Below are 27613 nucleotides of genomic sequence, written 5' to 3' on the forward strand. Positions count from 1 at the left end.
GATATCGCAATAAATAAGTTTATAAACAATACAAGCACTAACATGCAGTTTTATTATAATAGTTGCTCTGGGTGGGGTTAATAAGAAAGCATTACATTAATGTACATTACCCGTAAACTGTCATTTAGGCGCTTTAAAAGACATCTATTATGTTGCCTCACTTCAATTAAAGATGCATTTGTGCTCTACAAGGCGAAAGCAATCGTTAATAAAACTGAATAATAAATAACTTTGCGTTAGTGACTTCCTGAAAAGTCACATCAGGAACATTTATTATGAGAGAGATAAGCCCGCAACCTGAAAAGGCTTGAGAACCGCTGGTAGCCTATAGTTGTGTGACGTTCACGTGCCATGTGAAGTGATATGTTATACCTTATTAGAGGCGTTTGAGAAGTTTTTAGACAGGTGTCAAGGACTCAAATCTCCAAACAATGTCCAGGCGTTGCGGGCGGGGTGTCAGTTGGCGCTGAATGCCGCTGAATTAAAAGGGGCGCTCTGAAGCGCGCGGAGTCCAGGCACGCGTCGCTACACAAGTGCTTGACGACAACGGCCGCGGTCTGACGTCACGGCAGCTATGACCGCAAAAAATGAGTTCACGCGCTCACTGTCAATATCGCTTCACAACCATGCAGAACTGCTTCTACGCACATTTGCCTTATCTTATGGTATAGTAGTCCATTTATTATGATATAATTAATAAATTGTAAGAATTTTGTACGTGTCATTAATTAATTTATTGAAGTAATTTTATTTTATCAGCAGGATGACGCAGCAACCGCTGTCAACCAATCATCTACTGTAAATCTATTGGACTTTAACACAGGTGAGATTATGGATGAAACTCTTTATGTGCAATTGTATTATCAGCTACTTGACGCTTAAATTTGGGTCTAAATGTAATCTATTTAATTTAATTTAATAATAATAATAATTTCAATGTCAGTTTATTAAATTGAGATTTTGTGGCAAAACTATATATAAATAAGCTATAATAATAATAATAATAATTAAAACAATACTCTATAATATATTATATTTAAGTTGAATATGTATTAATATTTTGGTATTGTCAATATACACACATGGTTTATTAACATTTTTGTCTTATTCCTTATTACAGAGGAATGTCAATCTACAAACACACATTTACTTACATTTACTATTCCGGACCACAGAGACTTGGATACGTCTCTAGAGCTGAACAGACAGGTGAGCTGTAAGTCAGTAAGACAGCATTGAGCATTTAATAATTTATTACAGTGCCAATATTACAATACTACTATTCCAATTCAATAATAGACAGCTCATAAAAAGCTATTTGTGACAATGTTGTGCTACCCAAACATGTGGCTCTATTTATTTTTATCACCCTGACTTACATAGCTGGCTTAACCAGTGGTCTGTCCGGGGCGGGACTATCTGCTTGGTTGACCAATGGAAGACGAGAGGGAGTGACTGAAACATTGTTTTAATTTTTTCTCCACCTCACTTTCAGAAAACCTTTTAGAGAACCGGCATACTGCAGAATCATGAGAAAATATTCACACGCTGCAGTTGCTGACTTTCACATAGAAAAAAATGCCCTATGTGACATAACCTTACCACTTCTGTTTTTCAGTACATTTCCTAGTGACTTACAGCAGAGGAATGATTATTATCCTGTGATAGCAAGATATATCTAGACACATATGTCACTGCTTATCACTTTATTTTGATGGCCCTCTTTGATATTCTGTTGATTATAAGGAACATTGCATCTATGTCAACTAATTCCCATTATTGTTATTAAATTATTGTGTAATAGTACTTAGTAATGCATTACACTCAACACTGTGTGCATTGTGACTTTTAGTCAAGAGCATATCTAAAGGGGAACACCAAAAATATAATCTGTCATATTTGTAATTTATATAACTGAGTAAATATTCAGATACTAGAGGTGTTTGGTTTCTCATGAAATTTCACAACTGTGACGATCAAATCATCAATTGTTTGGGTATGCAAATGAGTTCATTTTGTGGATGTATAGTCGATGACTCCTAATGAGTTCATTTTGTGGATGTATAGTCGATGACTCCTAATGAGTTCATTTTGTGGATGTATAGTCGATGACTCCTAATGAGTTCATTTTGTGGATGTAAAGTCGATTGTTTTGGGAACAAGTGAGCAACGAGTCACGTAATCCATTTGTCTCCATTCCAGCGAGCTCACTTTACTATATTGTATAACTGAGTATTAGTCGTTTTTTTCTCTCCACAGCTTCACGCTACACTCAGGAGAAAGCAGGAGGAAATCTCGGCCCTGAAGGATGCGAACGCCCAGCTGAGAAAGCTAGCTAAACAGGCTGAGCATAACTCTACGATATTAGATGTAAAGTATCCCACTTCTTTTGTAACTTATATATGAAGAGCTCTTATGCAAAAGCCGTTCTATCAAACATAAGATTACCGTATTTTTTTATTATCACTGTAAAAGTAAAAGTTGGCTTAAAGGTGGGGTGCATGATCTCTGAAAGCCAATGTGGACATTTGAAATCACCTTAACAAACACGCCCCTATCCTATTAGATTCTGGACCTTTTTTTGATATACCCGCCCCACACATACGCAACCCAGGGAACGATGTTGGTTAGTAGACACACCCCTTACAGTGGCTACAAGTGTGTTTTGGTAGTCGTCCCGACTCCCTTTTCCCAAGTGTTCAAAAATCCCAAGTGTTCAAAAATCACGCACCTTGCCTTTAATTAAAAAAAATTCTTTAACTGGTAACGCCTTAAAAAAATATTTTTCCAATTGTAATTTTTTCAATTTAAGTGAAAAATGTAAGTTGAAAATGTTTAATTATTTTGGTTGTTATCAATTTAATTTTAAAAATAGTAATTTTATTGTAATTTAATAAAATAGTAATTTTTCTGAATTTTTTTCACCTTAAATGTCCCCATCTTATTACTAAGTAATAACATTTAATTTTATATATATCAAAAAATTAGGTGTTACCATCTTTAGTGATTTTGCAACCGTTTACTGTCTTGTCCAAAGACGTAAATTTGTTTTTAAAACCGGAGGTTTTTGCAAAAAACGCTTGCATACACTTAGAGGGTTTTGCAGCGAAAGACAGTCAAATTTGTTGAAATAGCTAGTAGTGAAATTTGTTAAAGCACAGGTTTTTAATTACTGACTAACAACCTTTTCATTGCCATTAAAGTGAAATTACTGAACCTAAACATTAGAGCCTGATAAAAAAATGCTAATTTACAAGAAAACATTAGATGCACTTAGAGGGTTTTGCATCTTAAGTCTTCATATTTTCAACGACTGCTACCATAAAATGGCTCGTGCAGGTCTCCTTATGTTCCCCTTTCAAGACCTGAAAGTTTTCTATACATTATGTGAAACTTCTGTAACCAGATAGCAGCAAGACCTCCATACAGTATTAGTTCAATAATGTCACACCCACATGCGACTAGTTGTTGTTTCCACTTCCTGTTCAGGTCTTAACAACTTCATATCAGAAAAAATCAGTTTCACACCCCACCCATGTGACTACGCTGTCACCGAAAACGCATGATGAGACAACAGAGGATCATTCTACTGGATCACAACATTCATGGATCTCTCTGCTGACACAGGATGAGCAATCTGACCCATCTTACACAGCTTCAACTACCTCCACCAGCACTGACACAATAACCCCATCATCAGGAGTCAAGCGGCAGCTATGGTCCAGCTGGAGTGACCTTCTCTGTGAAGATGCTGGGAATGTGAACTGCAGAGATGATCCTAAGGACACTAGCTTGGACTATCAGTCAGGCTCCAAGCGGCCAAGGCTCGATGATGAACTCGTACAGTTAGACTTGGAGCATCTTGAGGCTCAACTGGACCAAAATGAATGGACTCCTCAACCGCCAGGAGAAGATTCAGCTCTGACCTCGAATCTTGAGGTTTCTCCTAAAGAGCTGATTACAGAGAGGGTGAACATATTTGGGGCTTTCCGTGGGCTTCAGGTGGTTACAGAAACCCCCTTCCTTAAATCTGATGTTGGTGAGAAAAAAAGTGCATCTTTTAGGATCTCAATCAGAGACCACAGTACCATAAAGACCAAGGTTTTTCCTCACGGAAAGGCCTTCACCTCGCACACACCAAGTGGTTCTTGTAGGTTCCTTTGGGTTCCTAATGAGGATTGAATAGTACCCTTATGAAAATTAACCATGGTTGTACTACAGTTAAAACGAAAAAAAAAAAACATGGATAGTGTAGTAAAACCATAGTTTTGCTGATAGTAATCAATACAACAAAAAACATGGTTACTATGCTTTTACAACAATAAAACCATTTTCGTAAAGATAAGGGCGTTTCACATTTTGCATCTAAATGTATGTATTTTCCACGTGGAAAACGTGACCGTGCGACTTTCCACATTCTTTCCGATGCGCTTGGTTGTGTGCTATTAGCGTACATTCACACCGGGCGAAAACGTTAATGCTTGATGCAAGGCTTGTCTGAAGCGTGGCCAACAGCCAATCACAGTGGCCGCAACACATCTTCCATAAACGTAATTGGCTGGCTCTGACCAGGTTATTTGCATAAGACGATCTGATTGGCCGACGCATGCGTTGCCGCTTAAAAAGTTGAGAAATGTTCAACTTCTGCTGCGAGCAACGACATTGCCGCAGCGCCGACGGATCCACAATTCAGTTCGGCAACGCATGACGTCACCCATTAAAAGTGAATGGGAAGCATTAGCGCTTACGTACCGTGTGAATGTGTCATTGCTAAGCAGGGTTGAGCCACACTCCCCATAGATTCAGTAACGGTACATTCACACGACGCGTAAGTGTTAACGCTTAATGGAAGGCTTGTCTGAAGCGTGGCCAACAGCCAATCACAGTGGCCGCTACACATGCTCCGGTCTTCCATAAACGTAATTGGCTGGCTCTTCCTAGGTTATTTGCATAAGGCAATCTGATTGGCTTACGCACGCGTTGCTGCTTGAAAGGTTGAGAAATGTTCAACTTCTGCTGCGAGCAACGGCATTGCCGCGGCGCCGACGGATCCACAATTCAGTTTGGCGAATGACGTCAGTTTGAACGCATGACGTCACCCATTGAAAGTGAATGGGAAGCGTTAACGCTTATCCCCCGTGTGAATGCACCGTAAGGAGTCTCCATGCATTGTTTCGTCTATTTGTGTCAAAATTGACCGTTTGTTCATTCTGTGTTTCCCTGTACAATTATGATCAGCCGTTCCACCATCTTGAGTTCATAGGAAACGATCCAATTATTACAGTCTAATGCTGATACGTAAAGAGTGAAGGTGTTTTTTGTTTTTTGTCACATGACCTGTGGTGCTGCATTCTGAAAAGATGTTGAAATATTTTAAACTCGCTGCGGCGCCGATGCGCCTTGAAAAAGAAACATGTCTGTATTATTTTAATATATTTATTAATATTATTTTTATTATTTTTGCTTGCAAAAGACGTAAAATGTTAACCTGGTCTTTCAGGCAGATAATTTGTTTAACAATGCATACTTTATAGTGACTCATGAACACAGAGAAGAACAAAATGACACCTCACAGGACACCAGGATCAAATAATATATACATTTATTAAGCAATATATCCACTGGTGCATGACTGTGTAATGACACTATAAATAAATTACATTTTGTAGTCTTTGTAAAGCCGATGTGTGTAATCTCTGTGCCACTAGCAGAACCAAATTGCAAAAAATTCCCTATTTGTCATTAGTTGATGAAAAGGATGAACCCAGTTGGGCTGCACAGCAATTCAGAAATTACACACCTTTACCTTTCTAAATATATATATATATGTGCCAATGTCAAACTGTATATAAAAAGACAAAGATTTGCATAGAGTTGTTTTTGTGAAACAATTTTTTTATCAAGGGTTATTATGCACACCCCTTCATACCATATATTGTATATTGTGAACGTGCGATGTGAGGAAGCTGGCTGCACCATGACCCAGTGCCCTCTCAATTATGAAATCTGAGCTGCAGACAGGTAAATATATATATGTATATTAAAATGCAGCAAATATTTTCCCAGATAATTTTTTTACAAACAGTTTGTAAATTGTATGTTAAAGATACATTCCAACATTCTTACCAGGTGATGATCCTATTAGTATCGTATAAGGCTGTAGCCAGGATCCGCTACAGTTGAATATAAAGGATCTTCTACAGAGCAACATATACAACATGTATGTAATGGGAATTTAGTTTAAACGTTAAATTAATACTAATACATATACAAAGTACAATGCAATATTCATAGCATAGAAAGTGTGATGTTAAAAAATATTTTTTATACCATCTGCAGTGGGTGTTGGAGGTAATCCGGGTCTCCTGGAATAAAACACAGGATGACAAGGTCGTTTAAGAGGAAATGTTTTATTTGGATGGATTAAGGAAATAAATGGCTAAGCAGATTTGCAGAGAGGTCACCTGATAGCCGTCACGGGCGTGCGAGCAGGAACTAATCTCTGATTGTTGTAAAAGTTTTCATATAGTACAGGTGCTGTAAAAAAGATCGACATAATAAAACAACTTACACCTAAAATCATTTAGTCACACTCTTAAAACGAATGTGTTCAAACACACTTTGTGTTGTCCCTTTTATATCTTTTAACATAAAATCAACACGAAATGACACATAATGTGTTAAATAGTTTAACACAAAAAATGTGTTAAAATTAACACATCCTTTTTTTGAGTGCAACCTCCTGTCATTGTGTACCTGCATGAAAGTCTTACAGGTTTGAATCAGCGTGATAGTAAATTATTGTTCAACTTTATTTCAATTAAAGGTCCAGTGTGACGTTTTTAGCGGCATCTAGCAGTGAGAATGTGAATTGCAACCAACGGTTAAGTCCACAGATCACCCTCCCTTTCGAAAAGCAAAGAGAAGATACGGTTCCCACACCTTAGTTAACTTCAAATTCAAGGACCTTTCAAGGACTTCCCAGGTTCAATACTCTCAAATTCAAGGACTAAATGTGGGGACACATTTCAAGTGAGAGCAAGTTACATCGTGTTACCTTTTAAGATACATTGTTACAGTTCCCTTTCGAGGGAACTCGCGCTGCGCCACTGCTGTGACAATTTGGGGACACCTCCAGGGGTAAGAGCGTCTGAATGTGTCAATCAAATTCAACCAATGGTGAGGCTTAACAACAAAGACAGGGTGACGCGGGAGCCAGGAAGTATATCGCTATCTGAAATATTGCCAAAGATGGCGTTACAAGGGACACAGGAAGTATGGCAAGGGAGACGCAGCGTCTCGTTCCCTTCTCAGGGAACAACAGTTACATACGTAAACCGAGACGTTTTCATGTGTCAAACACAACTATGCAAAAAAGCATTTTGGTATGAATCAACATTTGCATAGAGAAGATATAAGAATTTAAAGCAAACAGTTTAGCACGTGTGCATAAAAAGTCTAGAATTTTTTTGATATTATCCTACACTACACATGGAATAATATGATTTTTTTCCCAGAAAACTTCTTGCATAAAATAAATTCAAGCACTTTCATTGACCTGTATCTATGTATGTATATTTTCAAAAACTTCCCAGGGCTTTGAATTTTTCCCCCCAGATTCACAAACTTTTAAGGGTTTCAAGGACCCGTGGGAACCCTGCAAAGGACAAACATGCTGTTATCTGAGACAACGTAGTGACAAAAGTTTATCCGTTTAGAGCTACTGTACAAACATGACGAAGACTTCCATGTTAGGGGACCTGCGGTGTATGAAGATAAAAACGACTATTTCTAAGGTAATATAAACAATACAATTCATTGTGTAAGGTCTTTATACACCACTGATAATATAGTTGTATGTATATTACATTGCATTTCTGTCAAGAGATCCTTCTGAAAGTTACACAATGCACTTTTTATGGGTTTTGGCGAATCGTTTACATGAAAATCACAATTTGTGGTCCTAAAAATCACACTTTTAAAAACAGTTTTCAAAGTGCAAACAACTCCATTCATGTTTTTGTTTAAACGCCAAAAATGTGAGTCTCTGAAAATTGTGACACCATGCATGCGTATCATGGGCCAGTGTACCGTAAGGTCACCAGAGGTCCGGGACTGGGACAACCATGTTTTTTGGTGTTCTGTCCACCACAAACCCACAAAAATAAAAAGATAAAAACATTTAAAAATGTTGTGTCCCAGATTTTAAATTAACAGATAATAACAAATAAGATTTCAGTGATATTCACTGAACTAGGAAATGTCCCCTCAATGCTTCTGCCATCTTGATTTAATGGAATATTTATCGCTTTGTGAAAAAAGTGTGTGTTGATATGCGCAAATTAAAGTGTTTTTTCCAAAGTGACACCACCAACTACTGGCCTGGTATGCATAACACAGTGTTTTAGTCATTTTCATAGATACAGTATGTGTAAAGGGGGATGGTTTTGACAACGTTGTGATAATGAGTACCTGGTGGTTTATCGCCAGTTCTTCTGAGGTTGACAAAATGCTCAATGTCTTCTTGAATGTTACACTGTTCTAGTGACTTCCTCACTTCCTCATAAAGCTGTGTAACACAAATACACACAATGCCAGTCAAATGAGCAGTGTAAAGTGAGAAGGTGTTCCTGTAGTAATTGAGGCTGCTTGCGCTCAGGTTACCTCATCGCTAGTGACACACTGCTGGGAAAGATGGTTCAGATGAGTCCATACAGTGTTTCGCAGGGTGTTGATCCTTTCCACTTCCTGCTTTTCAAAAAACTGGGGAAAAGGTACAATTAGTGCCATCTCATAACAGAGCTGCTGCTTCATTGCTATATACACCAGTTAATACAGTAAGTGATGCTGTAATAATCATCATGCCCACATAAAATATTTGTGTGCAAATGATTCAAACCAATGTTTTAGTCCAGTGGTTATCAAACTTTTTCGCTGTGCGGCCACCCTTGTATACAGTGCATCCCCAAAAAGAAAATGTATGACAGAAAACATTTCAAAACTCAATATTTAAATTAAATAATGCATATCAAATTTTACAGTGTAGTGCTGTTGGTTGGCAGCCTTATTTTTTTTTTGAATTTCAAAAAAAAAGTCTTGAGTCAAGACCAGAAATCAAGTGTAGAGCCCGAGTCAAGTCCACATCCAGCTTTATCTGTCTTGACTTGAATGTCTAAAAAATATAATTAACAGCAAGTACATTTGTTGTACTTTATTTGTGCTAAATAATAGCGTTCAGACCAGCTGTGGTAAAGGTGTCAAGCGTGAGTGATTTCAATGTTAAGTCAATTTAAAGACACGTTGACGCACATGTGGACGGCTCGCAGAGCGAATGAGGCAATTTAGCGCGGTAGACCCGATTCCGCCTCATTTGCGCGTGAATTTCTCGATGACTAGAATTTCATGCGCAGCTTTTACGTGTCAATGAAGCGAGTAAACTCAAAATGTTCAAGCGGCAAACTAGGCGCGGTAGATGCGAATCTGACACCTCAAACGCGGCTGGTGTGAACCCAGAATCAAAGTTATACACTACAAATATATTAATTAAAAGTATAATATTACTTTAGTAGTACTTCAGTGCATTTAAATCTCATTAGAATTCATACATATTTTACAAGTGGGGTAATTCATTTTAATTACAAAAATATTATTATTATTAGTGCAGACTAAGGCTGCAGTCACACCAAAAGCGTTTATGGCAGTTGCAGGCGCCTTTTTTGAATGATATTCTATGGGCACTGCAGGGCGCGTTTGCGCGCTGTTTATGCGCGCCGAGCGCCTTGCGGTTTTTTGCCGCCTGCAGCGCACGCGTTTTTGAAGGAGCGCTGAGAGCGGAGAAGCGCCTGACGTCATTCGCGTCTTCCATTGTCCAATCGAATCAGGGGAGAGGCGGGCCTTACGTTGTGGTGAGGGAAGTTTACAGTTGCTTTGAAGAACCGGACTCCACTCGCTCACTCTCTCCTGCGTGTTTGTGCACCTCTCATCCTCAAACAAGGTCAGAGCAAGCGCCCTCTTTTTAAAGTTTCTGCTAATATGACAGTTAACAGCAAAAGAGCGTTCACGCTTCAATATTTGATTGACAAGACAGCTGACTCGGTGGTTGCTTAGCAATATGAAAAGCCGCGTCGCACTGCTCTTTTTTTAAAAAAGGCAGTGCGTCGCGCCTTGCGTTTGCAAGCGTTTAAAGCGCTTTTGGTGTGACTGGCCCCTAAGGGTCGCTATTATCTCCTTCTGACATCACAAGGAAGCCAAATGTCAATGAGCTATTTTTTCACATGCTAGCAGAGAATGGTTTAGCAAAATTTAAGTTACTGGGTTGTTTATTTACACATTTTCTAGGTTAATAAAAGCACTGGGGAACCAATTGATAAGTCCCCTTTAATACGAACTAGCCACCTTGTAAAATACATACAAATTGCCATGTGATAGCGTTGGCAAAACAAATAACAAAATTAGCTATTTATAGCTACAGAATAACATAGTTTAATAATTCTGAACTTCTGTTTGACCTTGAACTGTTTAAAAGAGATTACAGAAGTATTTCACATGATCTGACATGACACTGTATTTTTGATCTGTTTAATGCGATCATTGGGCGTGTGTTGCAGGCTGAGGCTTACCTCGCATGCTTTGACATGTTCATTCAACCATTCCTCTCGGATCTTCCCCAGCACAGACACATTCTGACTATATATTCGGTCTATTATACAAACAAACAAACAACATCAGAACATGACATTCTCAGTATTTTCAGAATTTTAATAATGTATATCCTTACATCTATATAGCCTGTTTGCTCCTAAATGGCTTAGAAGTGTAAACAACCACCTTCATTTTGACCATATACAGTAAATATTGTAGCCATATGATTGAAATGCAAAAGGTACAAATTTGGCAAGAAAATATAAAAAATCAATCAAAATATTCAAGGTAAATAGTTTGACTAAATAAACACATTATTTCCATGCACTAATATAGACGGTTTCATCAGACACACGCACGTTGCTGTGCTTACACGCATGCCCCGAAGTTAACTTCCGGTCTGTGTTTGTATATCAGTCTGGTTAGTGACTAAATTGACCTCTGGAACAAATAAATTGTGAGAAAAAAAGTTTAGGTTTCCTGCAGACGAGGGAAGATGACGAGCATGGTTCACCACTGCGTGAAGAGAGGTTTGGCAGCAGGCAAGAGTTCAAAGATCTGTAGCTAACATTGTATACAGTAATTGTACACAGTAACATTAGCTCAGTTTGGAGTAGATATGCTTTAGCTTTTAGATTTGAACTAAGGTCATTTACTGTTTTTTTATTTTTTTTTATTTGGCTTGTTATCCGAAATAATCAACTTTTTTTATTGAGTATATGCGGAAGTCTACCAGAAGTGACGTTTGGGCCACAAAAGCCGTTTATGTCGTTGCCACTGAATCTATAAAAAAACAGAGGCCATGTCACAAGACTTTAAGATGTCAAATAAATCTTTGGTGTCCCCAGAGTACATGTGAAGTTTTAGCTCAAAATACCATATAGATAATCTATTATAACAAGTTAAAATTTAATCTTTGTAGGTGTGAGCAAAAATGTGCTGTTTTGGGTGTGTCCTTTAAGATACACATTTAAAACGAAGCATACAACATGACCTCATCAGTCAGTCATGTATGCAATTAGCATCCAGTAGGAAATTGTATCATAAGAACCATCATAGTTGCGAAATGAATCATAATAAAAAGACATAATAGAGAGACATAATAAAAAAAATCCAGAAATCACAATATATAATTTTTTACCTATTTATTTGTATGATACAGCTGCAAATAAGCATTTGAACACCTGTCTATCAGCTAGAATTCTGACCCTTAAAGACCTGTTAGTCTGCCTTTAAAATGTCCACCTCCACTCCATTTTTTATCCTAAATTAGATGCACCTGTTTGAGTTCGTTAGCTGCAGAAAGACACCTGTCCACCCAATACAATCAGTAAGAATCCAACTACTAACATGGCCAAGACCAAAGAGCTGTCCAAAGACCCTAGAAACAAAATTGTACACCTCCACAAGCCTGGAAAGGGCTACGGGGAAATTGCCAAGCAGCTTGGTGAAAAAAGGTCCACTGTTGGAGCAATCATTAGAAAATGCAAAAAGCTAAACATGACTGTCAATCTCCCTAGGACTGGGGCTCCATGCAAGATCTCACCTCGTGGGGTTTCAATGATCCTAAGAAAGGTGAGAAATCAGCCCAGAACTACATGGGAGGAGCTGGTCAAAGAGCTGGGACCACCGTTTCCAAGGTTACTGTTGGTAATACACTAAGACGTCATGGTTTGAAATCATGCATGGCACGGAAGGTTCCCCTGCTTAAACCAGCACATGTCCAGGCCCGTCTTAAGTTTGCCAATGACCATTTGGATGATCCAGAGTAGTCATGGGAGAAAGTCATGTGGTCAGATGAGACCAAAATAAAACTTTTTAGTCATAATTCCACTAAACGTGTTTGGAGGAAGAAGTATGATGAGTACCATCCCAAGAACACCATCCCTACTGTAAAGCATGGGGGTGGTAGCATCATGCTTTGGGGGTGTTTTTCAGCACATGGGACAGGGCGACTGCACTGTATCAAGGAGAGGATGACCGGGCCATGTATTGCAAGATTTTGGGGAACAACCTCCTTCCCACAGTTAGAGCATTGAAGATGTGTCGAGGCTGGGTCTTCCAACATGACAATGACCTGAAGCACACAGCCAGGATAACCAAGGAGTGGCTCTGTAAGAAGCATATCAAGGTTCTGGTGTGGCCTAGCCAGTCTCCAGACCTAAACCCAGTAGAGAATCTTTGGAGGGAGCTCAAACTCTGTGTTTCTCAGCGAAAGGTCAGAAACCTGACTGATCTAAATAAGATCTGTGTGGAGGAGTGGGCCAAAATTCCTCCTGCAGTGTGTGCAAACCTGGTGAAAAACTACAGGAAACGTTTGACCTCTGTAATTGCAAACAAAGGCTACTGTACCAAAAATGTAGGTGTTCAAATGCTTATTTGCAGCTGTATCATACAAATAAATAGTTTAAAAATATTTTATTTTTAAGATTATGTCTCTCACAGTGGACATGCACCAACGATGACCCCTCCATGATTCAAAGGTGGGATAACTTGCAAAATAGCAGGGTGTTCAAATACTTATTTTCCTCACTGTATTTAATTCACTGTGACTACATAATTTGTATAATGTCAGTCATAACCGTCTGTTTATTATTAGGATATTTTACCTGCTTCCTCCGCCGTCTGCTTGGCTTGTTGTGTTTTGGCAAACAGCTGAAAGTAGAGAGAAAGGGTGACAATATTAGGCACAACAATCAATGTGTGGTTATTAGCATCTTATCATCAGGCATTGTAAAATGCATAAAAGGTTATTTGTAAACTGCATTACCGCGTCATCGTTCCAAATATAGAGTTTCACAGCTATCTATTTTTTCACCCTCTAAAAAAGTCTGACGGTTGATACATTACAAAACTTTCCAGTGTTTCAGCAGTTCAAAAATCTTGTTCTCACTTATTACAAATGCTTGCACCAATCCACAGTAGCAGGCATGTTTTACAATGGTTCATTGTGCTGTGCATATACTGCATACGTTTACAGAAGAGGTTTTGATGGTGTGTTTTGCTGTAATAAATCATTTACCTAAAAGTAAAGAGACATTAGCCTTTTGAAATTTAGACCCAGGGCGACCTTTGCCTTTTTATCTATATATACACACAGTAAACAGGGTTCCCACACCTTAGTTAACTTCAAATTCAAGGACCTTTCAAGGACTTTCCAGGTCCAATAACCCTCAAATTCAAGGACTAAATGTGGGAACACATTTCAAGTGAAAGCAAGGTTACATCGTGTTACCTTTTAAGATACATTGTTACAGTTCCCTTTCGAGGGAACTCGCACTCAGTGACACTTTGGAGACGCCTCCAGGGGGAAGTGTGTCTGAATGTGTATATCAAATTCAACCAATGGCGAGGCTTAACGACAAAGACACGGTGACGAGGGAGCCAGGAAGTATATCGCTATCTGAGATTTTGCAAAAGACGGTGTTACAGGGACGCAGAAAGTATGGCAAAGGAAACGCAGTGTCTCGTTCCCTTTTCAGAGAACAACAGTTACATACATAACCCGAGACGTTTTCATGTGTCAAACACAACTATGCAAAACATTCACATAGAAAAGATATAAGCATTTAAAGTGAACAGTTTAGCACGTGTGCTTAAAAAGTCTAGAATTTTTATTATATTATCCTACACTACATGGTATAATATGGATTTTTTATCCATATCTATTAAATAAATTCAAACATACTTTCTATGACCTGTATCTATGTATGTATATTTTTAAAAACTTCCCGTTTTCCCCCCAGATTCACAAACTTTCAAGGACTTTAAGGACCCGTGGGAACCCTGAGTAAAGGAAATGTTGCACATCTTATCTAAATTTTTAAGGTTCATAAAATGTATAAAGTTCAAGTAAAATTATGCATGAAGATAGACATATAATATGAATATGCAATATGGATACATATATTTTTTCGGAGTGGGAAATACAGATAAATATCTACCTGACACGTACACGTCTTTGTATATTTGAAATGACTTTGCATATTTTATTAAAGCAACAGTACAATATATAGCAATTAAATTCAATACTGGAAGTATATGAATATTTCAGAAATAATTCAAGGAAATACGAATCTATTGTTCAAACTTCCTAAAGCTCAATGATAATGAATTACGTTGATAAATAAGACCGGAGGGCAACACATTAAACCTATCAGACTGTGAAAACTATGAAAAGTTAAGTCCGACATAAACAAGCAAATGTTCAGATGTGAGATGATGTGACATTTAAAATGCGAAAAGGAAACACAAAAAAAATCTTGTGAAAATGTTCTTTCTAAAATCGCTACATCTTTTCAATTTCCTCGTACAATGAGATGAGTAACTATGGTGGTGTAGCTGAGGCTTTATGTATAGCAAATGAAAGCAAGATTGTTTGAAGGGTCACACAAGCCATCTATTGAAATGTACCTTCTCTTGTTGCTTGGCACTGCTGGTGGCTGCGTTTCTGTTCATGTTCTGTTCTGCTTCCTCTTTATCTCGACACTTTTGCTCATAGGTCTTCTTCGCCTTAAAAAGCAGCAGTTAAAATGTTAATGTGACAATATAACATCCTGAGTTAAAAAGTAAACTATAATAGTTACATCGCAGTACACCGCAAGGTCATTGCAAAATAAACTTGCGTATGTATAAATATACGCCGCTAGTCTCACGTTTTGAAACGTGACTGAATGTACAAGTCTTGAAATGCTACAGATGACTTTTAAATTTAAATTTTAAATTGGATTAATTTTTAAGTGGAAATGTCAGCCTGCATAGCAAAAAGGACAAGTTACCAAAAGTATCCAGCTTACATGTCCTTGATTAGTGTTTAAAAAGTATCCCAGGATGCAGGAAATAAAGTTCAGGAATGTGCGGCACTGCTAGCATTGCCGTCATTTCACAGACGGTTAACTATAGACCCGATTAATTCCATCTATAACCCACTTTAAGCCAAAATAAACTTGAATTTGGTAAATAGCTTGAGAGATGAATGATATTCCATCATGTAAGATATGGCTAGATGTTTATTACATTTTCACTGACATCCCAAATTTTGTCCTGTTGTAGTCTAGACGTCTGGATTGTGTTTAGACGGCTATTAGATGTCTTTTAAGTGCAAAACTGCTTGCTGGGTAAACTTGTCAAAGTATAACTTCATTCAAAAAGCTCAAAGAGTTTTTTTGGTTCCTATCCAATTCTCACACCTCCATTTGCATTGTTTTATCAATGTGTTGTCTTTATTATTAATTTGAAGACTTTATTTTGTTTTTATTTGTCTATTTAACACCTTGACCTTTGCAGACCCACAGGCGCGTCCAAAACGGCATCATTAAATTTTGTCTTAATAATATACAAGTTGTGAAGCACAAAGTATTCTGTAAAATAAGACAATGTTTTCAATTTACTTCAATTTTTGCCGATAGAGAACTCTTTTAAATTTAGGCATGTTTAAATCTTTTCCTGCCATTGACAGGTTAACTCAATTACCGTATTTTCCGGACTATAAGTCGCATCAGTCAAAAAATGCATCATGAAGAGGAAAAAAACATATATAAGTCGCACTGGCCTATAAGTCGCATTTATTTAGAAAATTATTTCACAAAATCCAAGCCCAAGAACAGACATTTAATCTGGAAAGGCAAGTTATTAAACTAAACAATAGCAGAACAACAGGCCGAAGAGTTGTACGTACATGTTAACGTAACACATTAACAGTTATTCAGCTAACGTGAACAATAGCATACAGAACATACCTGGGAGGCTGAAAAGGCTAAATTAACATAACAAGCCAACAAGAATCCCGTTCACCAAGCTCTCGAACTCATTCAACATCACTGAATCATGAAAATGAAGGAGCAGCATATAGCGCCCTCTCGCAGCTGTTGGCGGTAATGCTTTCTCTTGGTTCATGTTAGTCAGTATTAATTAATTTTTACATATAATTCTCACCTGACTATAAGTCGCAGGACCAGCCGAACTATAAAAAAGTGTGACTTATAATCCGGAAAATACTGTAAGAGACAACATTTCCCTGCCAAGGAAGAGTTTTTCCCGGCAATCCGTATTTCCGCTATTATCCACCAGGCATTATCCACAAAACGCATGGAAAACGGTAGGCGCGTAGGTTCTTGTCACATGACCTGCGGTACGCTTGCCCATTCTAAAAAGTTGAGATGTTGAGAGACCGCGTCGCTTCCATTATGAGCACGCCTACCACGCGCCTACATTTAAAATAACAAACTTGTTAAAGACGCGATATGTGAATGGCCCCTTATAAAACCCTGGAAGTATTCCCTTAAGAATAAAAGCTTCAAAATCTGTGTATGTTTTGATAATCGCTCTGAATCTGTTCTCTATCAAAAGTCCTTCACAAAAATGCAATTGTTTCAGCTTTTTACTCAAAATTTGCTATTTTTAATAAAACCTACCCATATTTGAAAAGTGATAAAAAGTAGGGATGGGCATGAGTAATCGTTTGCCTGAGTACTCAAATGTGGCATCAACGATTATCGATCACAAAAACGATGACTGTGTGGGTTTATTTTTATTTTTTGTGGTTATGGCTGCATTTGGATATCCGGTTAGCGTGACAAGAGCCTGTGGTAGTTAAGAATGGGTGCGTGTTTGACGTCGACGTAAGCTGCGCAGACCGGCGTATGACATCAGTACCATGCATGATTTAAAAGCTTCCTCGAGCCGCAGCAACAACGCCGATCCGCTCAATGCTGTGAAGCTGAACACACCTTACATAACTGAGGCACTATAGTTTGAAATGGATGCAGTGATTTTCGGATTCACTTCGATAAGACGAAAATACAGTCAGTCAGGTGCAAAATGTACAGCACCATCACAAGTTCCCTCATATCATCTCATGACAAATGTCAAGAGATACCAGAGAGCCATGGATTATTCGAAATGAAACAATGGCATACATGCACATCCCTAATAAAAAGAGAACAATTGAAGGTAGGATGAAACTTTTTTGTTTGAAAGTGAAAATTATAAAAAATGCTGCCGCTGGCAACTTTAAAAAAAAAAAAACGCTGGCGGGGAAAATGTTTAATTCTGCAAAAATTCTAATTATACTGTAAAGAATAGTGTTCCTGTAATTTATTTAGCATAGCATTGAATGAGAACTGCAAAGGTCATGTGTTTGTTCCCCAAAGCAAATGCACTGCAACATCTGCCAAATGCACATAAAATGTACAAAAAATTTAAATGTCTCCAAAGATTTTAATGCATTACAGTTTAAACATTGTTCAGTTGTCTCTCCTAAAGTTCCAATGAATCCTGAAGTTTCTAATACATATATTTTTTTAGATATATTGCATGATTTGCTTGTTACCCAGAAACCATCTCCCTTAAAAGTGTTTCTTACGTTTGAATGAGAAGGGTCTATTTTAATGAACAAAGCCATTTATCACTGATCACTTCCCATTTAGTAGGTCTAAAATCAAGTGCACTTATTCACTTCCCTCGTGGCACTGCTTTAGGGCACATATACTTCCCTTAGAGCATATAAAGTGGGCAACTAAACCAGATAACAAGATGTACACATTTTAATATTTGATAAATGCTTACGTCAGCTGTTTTCTTATATTGGGCTGCCTTCTGCTTGTGAAGAGCATCCATCTGTTGCTCTACCTGGAAAAAATATATTTTTTAATATAACAAAAAATATATGTAGTAATCTAAATGCTGTTTCATAGCAATTCGTACATATTTTACAATGTGGCTAATTCGTATTCATTTGTACGATCATATTTGTACATTTTTGCCCCTCTGACGTTGGTGTTAGGGTGGGTTCATTACTGTTTTATGATCATTTTCTGTACAATTTACTTTCATACGAATTAGCAAACTCATAAAATACGTACGAAGGAAATACACACTTCAGCTTTCATCAGTATAATTCCATGAATGAAACACCAGCTGTACGTCTTACCTTCTTTCGAATCTCTTTCTGTTTCTCTCTGAAATCCTCTAATTTCTTTGCTTCTTCCCTCAAGGTTTGGGCCAAATGGAGATGTGACAAACTCACATTTTCTGTTTGTAAAAAGCACACACTTACAGGTTAAGCAGGGTGATGGACTAATAAACGACAATCTTGAAATCCCTAAACACATATGTACTCACGTAATTTAAAGACGTCCAGCGATCGTTTCAGGGTGCTATAAAAGCGAAACATTGTTAAGTAATTGACATCCTGATTTTTTGCAATAAAATCATTGTCAAATTGCTGACATACGTTATCAGTGTTTTCTGATCCTACAATAACAAGAAGAGCATTAACCACAAAAACCAACAACATGCACGTGACCAGCACAAAGACCGTCTATATTGGTAATGTGATTTGTTCTTGGCTGTGAGCAGGAAATGATCTGACTACATGTCAGTTACTACTTGATGTTATCAACCTCTCTTGAAACCCTGTAAAAACAATGCAATACTATCGAACTACCTTACAAATGTAAAAAACTTATTAGTAAAAAAAATCGTATGGAATTGCTATATGGTTGCTTTAGTGTTCCAGGTGTTTGCTAGGACGTTCCGGGTAGATTTAAAAACATGGCTGTGTCCGAAATAGCCTACTCACTATTTCCTACATTACTTCACTAATATATTCCACCTAAACGAGTTAATGAAAACGTGTGAGCGAATTCGGATACTAAGCGCCACGGGTGCCTTCTTGTGTCTGGACGTGGTAGTTGATTTGGCATGCGCATCACAGTAAAGGGGTAGCGGCTAGCCGCTGACTGAACAACAGGTCTACAGGTACACTCATTGTTGGGGTGTATCATGGGATAGAATAAGAGGACTGAATAATGTCCACCTTAATTTCGGACACAACTACAAAAAGGCTGTCACTTAAAGGGACACTCCACTTTTTTTAGAAAATAGGCTCTTTTTCAAGCTCCCCTAGAGTTAAACATTTCATCTCTACCATCCTGGAATCCATTCAGCCGATCTCCGGGTTAGGGGTGGGCGATATCTCGGTATTCAAACTATATCGATATATTTTTAAAACTCGAAATGGATTTTGACATATCGTATATATCGATATAATGTTTATATTAAATTCTGATTTTGCCACTTTGCTTCTTTGTTGTCTCTGTGTGCTGTTCTCGCCCCCGCCTCCTTGCTTTGTTCCCCCTCCCCTCGCGTATTGTCTCATTTAACATGGCGGCGCCCGTCACGGAATCAACACTAGCCACCAAGAATAGATCTTCCATGATTCCCATTTATATGTATATTTTCTGTTTAAAACTGCTTAAAGCAACACTATGTAGTTTTTTTACCTTTAAATACTGTCTCTAAAATTATTTCAGTGATAGAACAACTTTTAACTGGACAAATTGTACTGTTGCTGCAACCTGAGCAGCCTCCTAGCTGCTACAAGCACACTCTGAAAGTGGCGGTGGAGGGTAGGAAACACAGCCCCACCCCTCCTCCTGCCTGAACAAGAGTGTCTGATACCAGGCACTGTTGCACTTTTCAACCACATGGGGGAGCTGTAAGTCATTTTTACATGGAAACTACACAGTGTTGCTATAAATTCATTGTTGCGAGCGCTCAGCGTCCCCCCCTTTCTCTCTCTCTCATTGCGCTCGTTGACTTGACTCTTCTGTAGTTACATCATGTACTAAGACCAACGGAAAATTAAAAGTTGCGATTTTCTATGACGCTATGGCTGGAAAATATACTCTCATTCTGGCGTAATAATCAAGGACTTTGCTGCCATACCATGACTGCAACAGGCGCAACGATATTACGCAAGTGCCCGAAAATAGTCCTCTGCTATGAAAAGTTACCAAGGGGACTATTTTCAGCTGCTGCGTAATATCACTGCGTAATTAGGAAAAATATTGAAACTCTTTGGTCATTTTTGAGCGTGATGCTAATGGTCTAATCAGATTCAATGGATTAGAAAAAGTGCTAGCGCCAGACCCGGAGATCGGCTGAATGGACTCCAAAACTGCAAAAATCATATGTTCAACTCTAGGGGAACTGGAGTGGAGTGTCCCTTTAAAAGTATAAGGAACTAATTCGGACACATGACTATGTGGTTACTTAGTGTTCTTGGTGGCTGCTAGGATGATGTGTGAAGTGACATATTCACCAATGAGTGAAAACCCAGACTTGGTATGTGAACTACCCATCCTGTGAGTAGAGAACACATGCACTACAAGTCATGAACAAACACACAACCAAAGCAGTGGGCAGCCGTCACTGCAGTGCCCGTGGAGCAAAGGGGGATAGAGCACCTCAGTCACATGACTCAAACTGGCAACTTCGGGTTACAAACACAACTCTCTAACCATTGCCCAAAGTACAGGGTTGGGGAGTGGGGTACAGAATTGGCAATGGACCTCGAGTCGGGATTTATATCTTGGCGGGTTGCCGAAAGTGCATCTGCACCATATGTCGTAGCACTCCCCACTACACCATCGGCTCCAATGTGGATGGTTGCTAGGGGGTTGCTTACTAGTCTCATTGTAAGTCTACATTTTTTGCTTTTGAGTGCAAACTCTGTTTAATTCTACTAAAATTTAGTTGCTTAAAGGCACATTATGCAGCTTAATAATGTTACGAAGGAGCGTGAAATGACGGAAGTTGTAGACTTTACCTACGCTGCTGATTGGAAATCAGTCTGACGTTACTAACAAATCATGTTCATAAATAATGCCATGAAATAAAGTATTACAACCAGTATGTAAGTTGCTAGACATCGCCTTCTTCTTTCTCATTTGTCACTGCTCAGAAAGATCGGCATATTACATCTCGCCAGAGATGCACTGCTTTGGGATCACTATTACAATACTATGTTGTCATACACCGGAAGGTCTGCACAAGTAAAACACATCTATGATTTTTATTGCAGTGAAAGCCGAAATCAAAAATAATATGGACATGACACCACTGACAGCTGACCCTATGAACAGAGGTGTGGCACTTTTTAAAATGGCAAATTCTCTGGATTCAAACATTCTTTAAAGAAAATATACAAACTTTGCTAGTAGTTTTGGGGTTATTAAATGCAAAAATCTTACATATCGTGTCTTTAAACTGGTCATCTGCAGAAGAGGTTTCTGTACATACAGCATGAGAAATGCTGGGATAGGCTACCGCACTCCACAACCCAAAAAATCAATATATTGTTAAAGATAAATGGATAAATTGTTACTTTTTTGCGTATTAATTAACATTTGGAAAACTATGGTCACAGTAACAAAATCATGATAAATTTGTGGTAACCATGATTTAACTATAGTAGTGGTCGACCGATATGTTTTTTTATGGACGCTGACGATATTAACATAGCTATATATATATGTATGTATGTATGTATGTATGTATGTATGTATGTATGTATATATATATATATATATATATATATATATATATATATATATATATATATATATATATATATATATATATATACATATATACATATATATACATATATATATATACATATATATATATATATGAAAATGAGAGAGAGATGAGGTCATTCATTTCTTTTTTGGTCATTTGAGACCGAAAAAAATGTGTCTGTTTTTCTGTTCATCTTTGCTTGGGCCCCACCACAAAATGTTATCTGATTTTTAAAATGTGAGAGACCACAAACAATGAAAAAAATCAAACATTTAACACATTTGTTCCTATAGTGTAAGAAGTTTCGCTATGTGGTCATCACAGCACACCACGCACCATTAGATTACCTTTACATGCAATGCAAGTTTCCACTGAGAGCACAGGAAATCTCGTTGAGATCTTGCGATGTCCCTCGCGGCCAAACGTGACTTCACAGTCAACAAACATGGCGAACAACGGGTGTAAAGAAATGGCATTTATACCTTGGACTGCTTTTTTACTTCTCTGATGCCCATCTCACATTGGACTGTGCCTGCTGAGCCATAACTGTAGTTGTTATGCTTTTGTCTTTTATCACCTCGCTTTCTGATTGGCTACTGTTTCATTCCACGTGACAATACACAGTACAGCGTGTGTGTGTTTATCCTCGGGGTTCCCCCCACACAACAGGATTTATGCTCGTAATTCATAAATATTCAACGTGATTTGTAATCTGAGTGGCCCGACGTGCTTCCGAGCAGATTCATACAAATTTACCAAATATCAGCTGATATATCGGCCCAGGCAATATATTGGTCAACCACTAAGCTATAGTAACCATGGTTTATGGTTTTATTTGTAGTAAAACCAAAGCTAGTTTTCACAAGGGATTACATGCATGCCCATTCCAATGAATTAAATATTAGTACTTACTTCATTTCATTTTGTCCACACACTCTCTTTGACAAACCAAGGAGATCCTTAGAATATTTCTCTTCTATAGCAGCTCTAAAATCAGTGATGTAAAATGTCAGATGCTAAGATGATATACTGGTGGGTTTTAAGGTCATTGGTCTGAGTTTCGGAAAGGTATTTCTAAATGTAATCAAAGGCACCCCTTACGAAAATTAACCACAGCTTTACTACACTTAAAAACCATAAGCCAATGGTTACTATAGGCCAAATGACCATGGTTGTGCTACAAATACTATGGTTAAACCATGATTACTACATTAAAACCATGGTTTTGTCAATGGTCATCCATATGCCAAAAACCATGGTGAATTTTCGTAAGGGACAGCCCGAGCAAGTTATTACAATCTGATACAAGAAGTGTGCATTACACAACCAGGAATGTTTTAAACTTAAGGGATTGAGGTAGTGAATAAACATGTTTCTGTCACATGACAGCATCTAAAGGGCGAAGTATAAGTAAAATGTAAAACTGAAAGTCGTTTTCAATTAAAAAAAAAACAGGAAATCTTGCAACAAACTTCTTTCCAAACAGTACTTTTTACTTGTATGTAAAATGTAGTAGCAAATCACATTCTCATTCTATCTGTGAGGTTGTAAATTCCTCTTAAAGGCTTAGTCCATTTTCTTAAAAGAAAAATCCAGATAATTTACTCACCACCATGTCATCCAAAATGTTGATGTCTTTCTTTGTTCAGTCGAGAAGAAATTATGTTTTTTGAGGAAAACATTGCAGGATTTTTCTAATTTTAATGGACTTTAATAGAACCCAACATTTAACACTTAACTCAACACGTAACAGTTTTTTTCAACAGAGTTTCAAAGGACCACAAACAACCCCAAACGAGGCACAAGGGTCTTATCTAGCAAAACGATTGTCATTTTTGATAATAAAAATGACAAATATACACTTTTAAAGCACAACTTCTCGTCTAGATCTGGTCGTGATGTGCTAGCATGACCCGATGCAATACATCATCACGTCAAGAGGTCACAGAGAACGAACGCGAAACTCCGCCCCAGTGTTTACATGTGTTGAGAAAGAGGACCGTTCCGACGTTGTTGTATGTCAACTGATGCTAATTAATGTCTTTGTGGCAGTTTATTGTTTACAATGGTCCGCAAATGTGCGTTTTATATATGTAACACGTGACCTCCCTACGTCACTACGCATTTACGTTAGGTCGCGCTGGACCGGACCTAGACGAAAAGTTGTGGTCTAAGAGTACATCTTTTTTATCTTTCTTATTGCTAGATAAGACCCCCATGCCTCGTTTGGGATTGTTTATAGTCCTTTGAAACTCTGCTGAAAAAAACAGTTAAGTGTTGAGTTAAGTATTAAATGTTGGGTTCTATTAAAGTCCATTAAAATGAAAAAAATCCTGCAATGTTTTCCTCAAAAAACATAATTTCTTCTTGACTGAACAAAGAAAGACATCAACATTTTGGATGACATGGTGGTGAGTAAATTATCTGGATTTTTCTTTTAAGAAAATTGACTAATCCTTTAAAGATGACATGATCGTGTTAATCTAGTCCACCCTAGACTGTAGTTATCATGTGTGACATTTCACCTTGCTTTTATGAAGTCTTCGATTTCTTTGCATGTCCGCTTGCCATCGTTTAGGTGTTGGATGATGCAGTCATATCCTGCTGTGCTGGGTATATCAACATTCTGCGCACACGCGAAAGAAAGTGAAAACTTGAAAGTGACATGCTTGTCAAGTATGCAACACACTCAAAATGTGACATCTGCAACCCATCCCAGAGAGTAGTGAACACACACACACACACACCTGGAGCAGTGGGCAGCTATCCCAGGCAGCGCCCGGGGAGCAATTAGGGTTAAGGTGCCTTGCTCAAGAGCATCACATTCGAAACCTGCCGGACGTGAGAATCTAACCGGCAACTCTCGGGTAACTTACAAGACCGACTCTCTAACCACTAGTCTGCGACTTCCCTGATTGTGCTTATATTTTTTTTCGATTTTTAAAAATATTTTTGTTAAATATGATTTCTTGTCGTCCGATTTAGTGTAAATTCTGTTACCAAGGTAAAGTAACAGTGTCGACAGTATATGTAACGGATATTGGCAGTCATACACAGGAAAAACACACGTTCTCTCTTCCTCTCTCACACGCACATACATGACTGTCAACAATGTTGCTGGTAACAGCGTTTAAAAGGACACTCCACTTTTATGAAATTATGCTCATTTTCCGGCTCCCCTAACGTGTGAAACATTTATTCTTACCGTTTTTTATTTGATTCAGCTGATCTCCGCGTCTGGCGGCACCACTTTTAGCATAGCTTAGCATAATCCATTGAATCTGATTAGACCATTAGCATCACACTCAAAACTGACCAAAGAGTTTCGATATTTTTCCTATTTAAAACTTGACTCTTCTGTAGTTACATTGTGTACTAAGACCGACGAAAAATTTAAAGTTGCGATTTTGTAGGCCGATATGGCTAGGAACTATACTCTCAGTCCGGCGTAATAATCAAGGACTTTGCTGGCGTACCACGGCTGAAGCAGGTGCAATGATATTACGCAGCGACCGAAAATATAGACCGAAGAATATCCAACCGCTTTGGTTATTTTTGAGCACGATGCTAATGGTCTAATTGAATTCAATGGATTATGCTAAGCTATGCTAAAAGCGGTACTGCCAGACCCAGAGATCGGCTGGATTCCAAAACGGTAAAAATCAAATGTTTAACTCTAGGGGAGCTGGAAAATGAGCCTATTTTTAAAAAAGTGGTGTGTCCCTTTAACAGTAAAAAAATGTCACTGACTATTTCTGACAACAGGAAATCTTGATATTAAGCTATACAAGACAGTTTTCACAGAAAATATTATACTGACACGGCCTGGACCTGTACCAGAGCTGCTGATTTCAGTGAGGATCTGCCTCAAAGTCTTCTGCTCTCCCGGCATCAAATTATTAAAATCAGGGGTGTTCAGACTCGGTCCTGGAGGGCCGGTGACCTGCAGAGTTTAGCTCCAACTTGCCTCAACAAACCTACCTGGAAGTTTCTAGTATGCTTACAGTAGTAAAGACCTTATTTAGTTGCTTCAGGTGTGTTTGATTAGGGTTGGAGCTAAACTTTGCAGGACAACGGACCTCCACCAGGACATCGACTTTGGGCAACTCCTGATTAAAAATATAACCATTTGAAAAATAACCCTAAATGTACCTGCAGTTATATTCACCCACATGACTTCGCTGCCAACTGTTTAAAAAAAAATGTTTTGTCAGGGATATGAATTGAAATATGATGCTTTTGGACTGTTTACTATTATTATCCGTGGGAGCCCGTCTGTAATTTATAAGTCTGAGGGGGAGACATTCCGTCACAGTCAAAGCCACAGTCAACACGAACCGTCCCAAAATAAAAGTTAAGAAAACAAAAACTAAATTGCACTTCATTGTTTGCTTTGCCAAATAAGGCTTTGAAGTTCTGGTGACGATATTTACAGAAACAACGCCATAATACTCGGTTTTGGCACTTCTTACATTTGCGTTTTAGAGATGTTCTACGCTTTGTTAAGTTAACAGTTTGGTTACAAGTTTGTATATGTTGTCTACACTTCCCTTTAACGCCGTTTTGAAATGTGACAAGACCTCGCAAAAAGCCTGTTGAACTGAATGTATGCAAAATAGAATAAAAAATGGTTAAAGCGTTGTATTGCACAAATAAACGCAGTTGTACCCTACACCGTGTGTTAAGCGCTCTATATATATATATATAACTTATTTACTAAACATTGAGTCTATGGACAGAAACATATATATATATATAGTATAAAATCTTACCCAGAAATTATCTTTGAAATGTAGTTCTCTCATCGCGTCGGCTCGATTTTGTGAAAGTGTCTATGAAGTTCCGCAACGGACTGTAATAACGGAATGACTGAGAGATTTCACACTGTCATTTAACAGGCACGCCTCTGGGTCCTAAACATGCGTGTTCATGTCTGACCAGAGAGGGAAACTGCCGTGGAAAGTGACCAGAGACATTCGATGGTCTTTTTCGACACCTTGTGACCAAACTGTGTAACTGCAGGCCTTGTCGTGTATTATTGAATTGCCTGGAAGGCTGCATCCTTCGAGGTCGCATTTTTGTAGGCTGCATACGTTTTATTACAGACTATTAACAATTACAAAGTTTACTATTATACTTAGATTATCGTAAATTGTTGTAATTTGATTATGACTTGTGAATATAATGCTCCGTTACTGAAATAAACCAAGCTTGATGACGTATACAGACTTCATATGCGACCTTCGGAGCATGCAGCCTTCCGTTTGAGAAACGCCAAAAAGATGTATTGGATTTGGTGTTGGTAAATGTTTAAAGTCCCGTTACATAACATAAAAGTGTGTATGATAACAGCCTAATTTTGAATGGAATGATTATTGATTTTGACATTTACCAGAGATGTAAAGCACATAATTTTATTAATATAATATCATTAGGGAAATTTGCACTTAAAGCGGACATTTCAGAAGACTTTTATAAGATGTAAATTAAATCTTTGGTGTCCCCAGAGTACATATATGAAGGTTAAACTTAAAATATCATATAGATAATTTATTATAACATGTTAAAATTGCTTTGTAGGTGCGAGCAAAATGTGCCGTTTTTG

At 38.1% G+C, this 27613-nt stretch overlaps 2 protein-coding genes across 3 annotated transcripts; one reads left to right on the top strand and one right to left on the bottom strand.

Annotated features, from left to right (window-relative positions):
• Nucleotides 1-6050, top strand: mcidas (multiciliate differentiation and DNA synthesis associated cell cycle protein). The gene is made up of 5 exons (XM_055208887.2): nucleotides 1-665; nucleotides 760-823; nucleotides 1121-1209; nucleotides 2260-2370; nucleotides 3490-6050. Exons 1-5 carry the CDS (start codon nucleotides 588-590, stop codon nucleotides 4180-4182), a joined length of 1035 nt encoding a protein of 344 aa, XP_055064862.2. The 5' UTR covers nucleotides 1-587; the 3' UTR covers nucleotides 4183-6050.
• Nucleotides 5586-26964, bottom strand: pstpip2 (proline-serine-threonine phosphatase interacting protein 2). 2 transcript variants are annotated; one of them, XM_055208888.2, is made up of 15 exons: nucleotides 26781-26960; nucleotides 24534-24634; nucleotides 22921-22995; nucleotides 18763-18797; nucleotides 18572-18678; nucleotides 18208-18270; nucleotides 15055-15153; nucleotides 13251-13296; nucleotides 10620-10699; nucleotides 8665-8763; nucleotides 8473-8569; nucleotides 6465-6537; nucleotides 6331-6365; nucleotides 6127-6197; nucleotides 5586-6011 (listed from the first exon to the last, which is right to left on the bottom strand). In XM_055208888.2, exons 1-14 carry the CDS (start codon nucleotides 26811-26813, stop codon nucleotides 6142-6144), a joined length of 999 nt encoding a protein of 332 aa, XP_055064863.2. In that variant the 5' UTR covers nucleotides 26814-26960; the 3' UTR covers nucleotides 5586-6011; nucleotides 6127-6141. The 2 variants fall into 2 exon arrangements, with proteins under 2 accessions (XP_055064863.2, XP_055064864.2); XM_055208889.2 differs by lacking the exon at nucleotides 22921-22995 and having other exon boundaries at nucleotides 26781-26964.
• Nucleotides 26965-27613: the final 649 nt, after the last annotated feature.

The sequence above is a fragment of the Misgurnus anguillicaudatus genome, chromosome 12, assembly GCF_027580225.2.
Source record: "Misgurnus anguillicaudatus chromosome 12, ASM2758022v2, whole genome shotgun sequence".
Classification (NCBI taxonomy): Eukaryota; Metazoa; Chordata; class Actinopteri; order Cypriniformes; family Cobitidae; genus Misgurnus; species Misgurnus anguillicaudatus.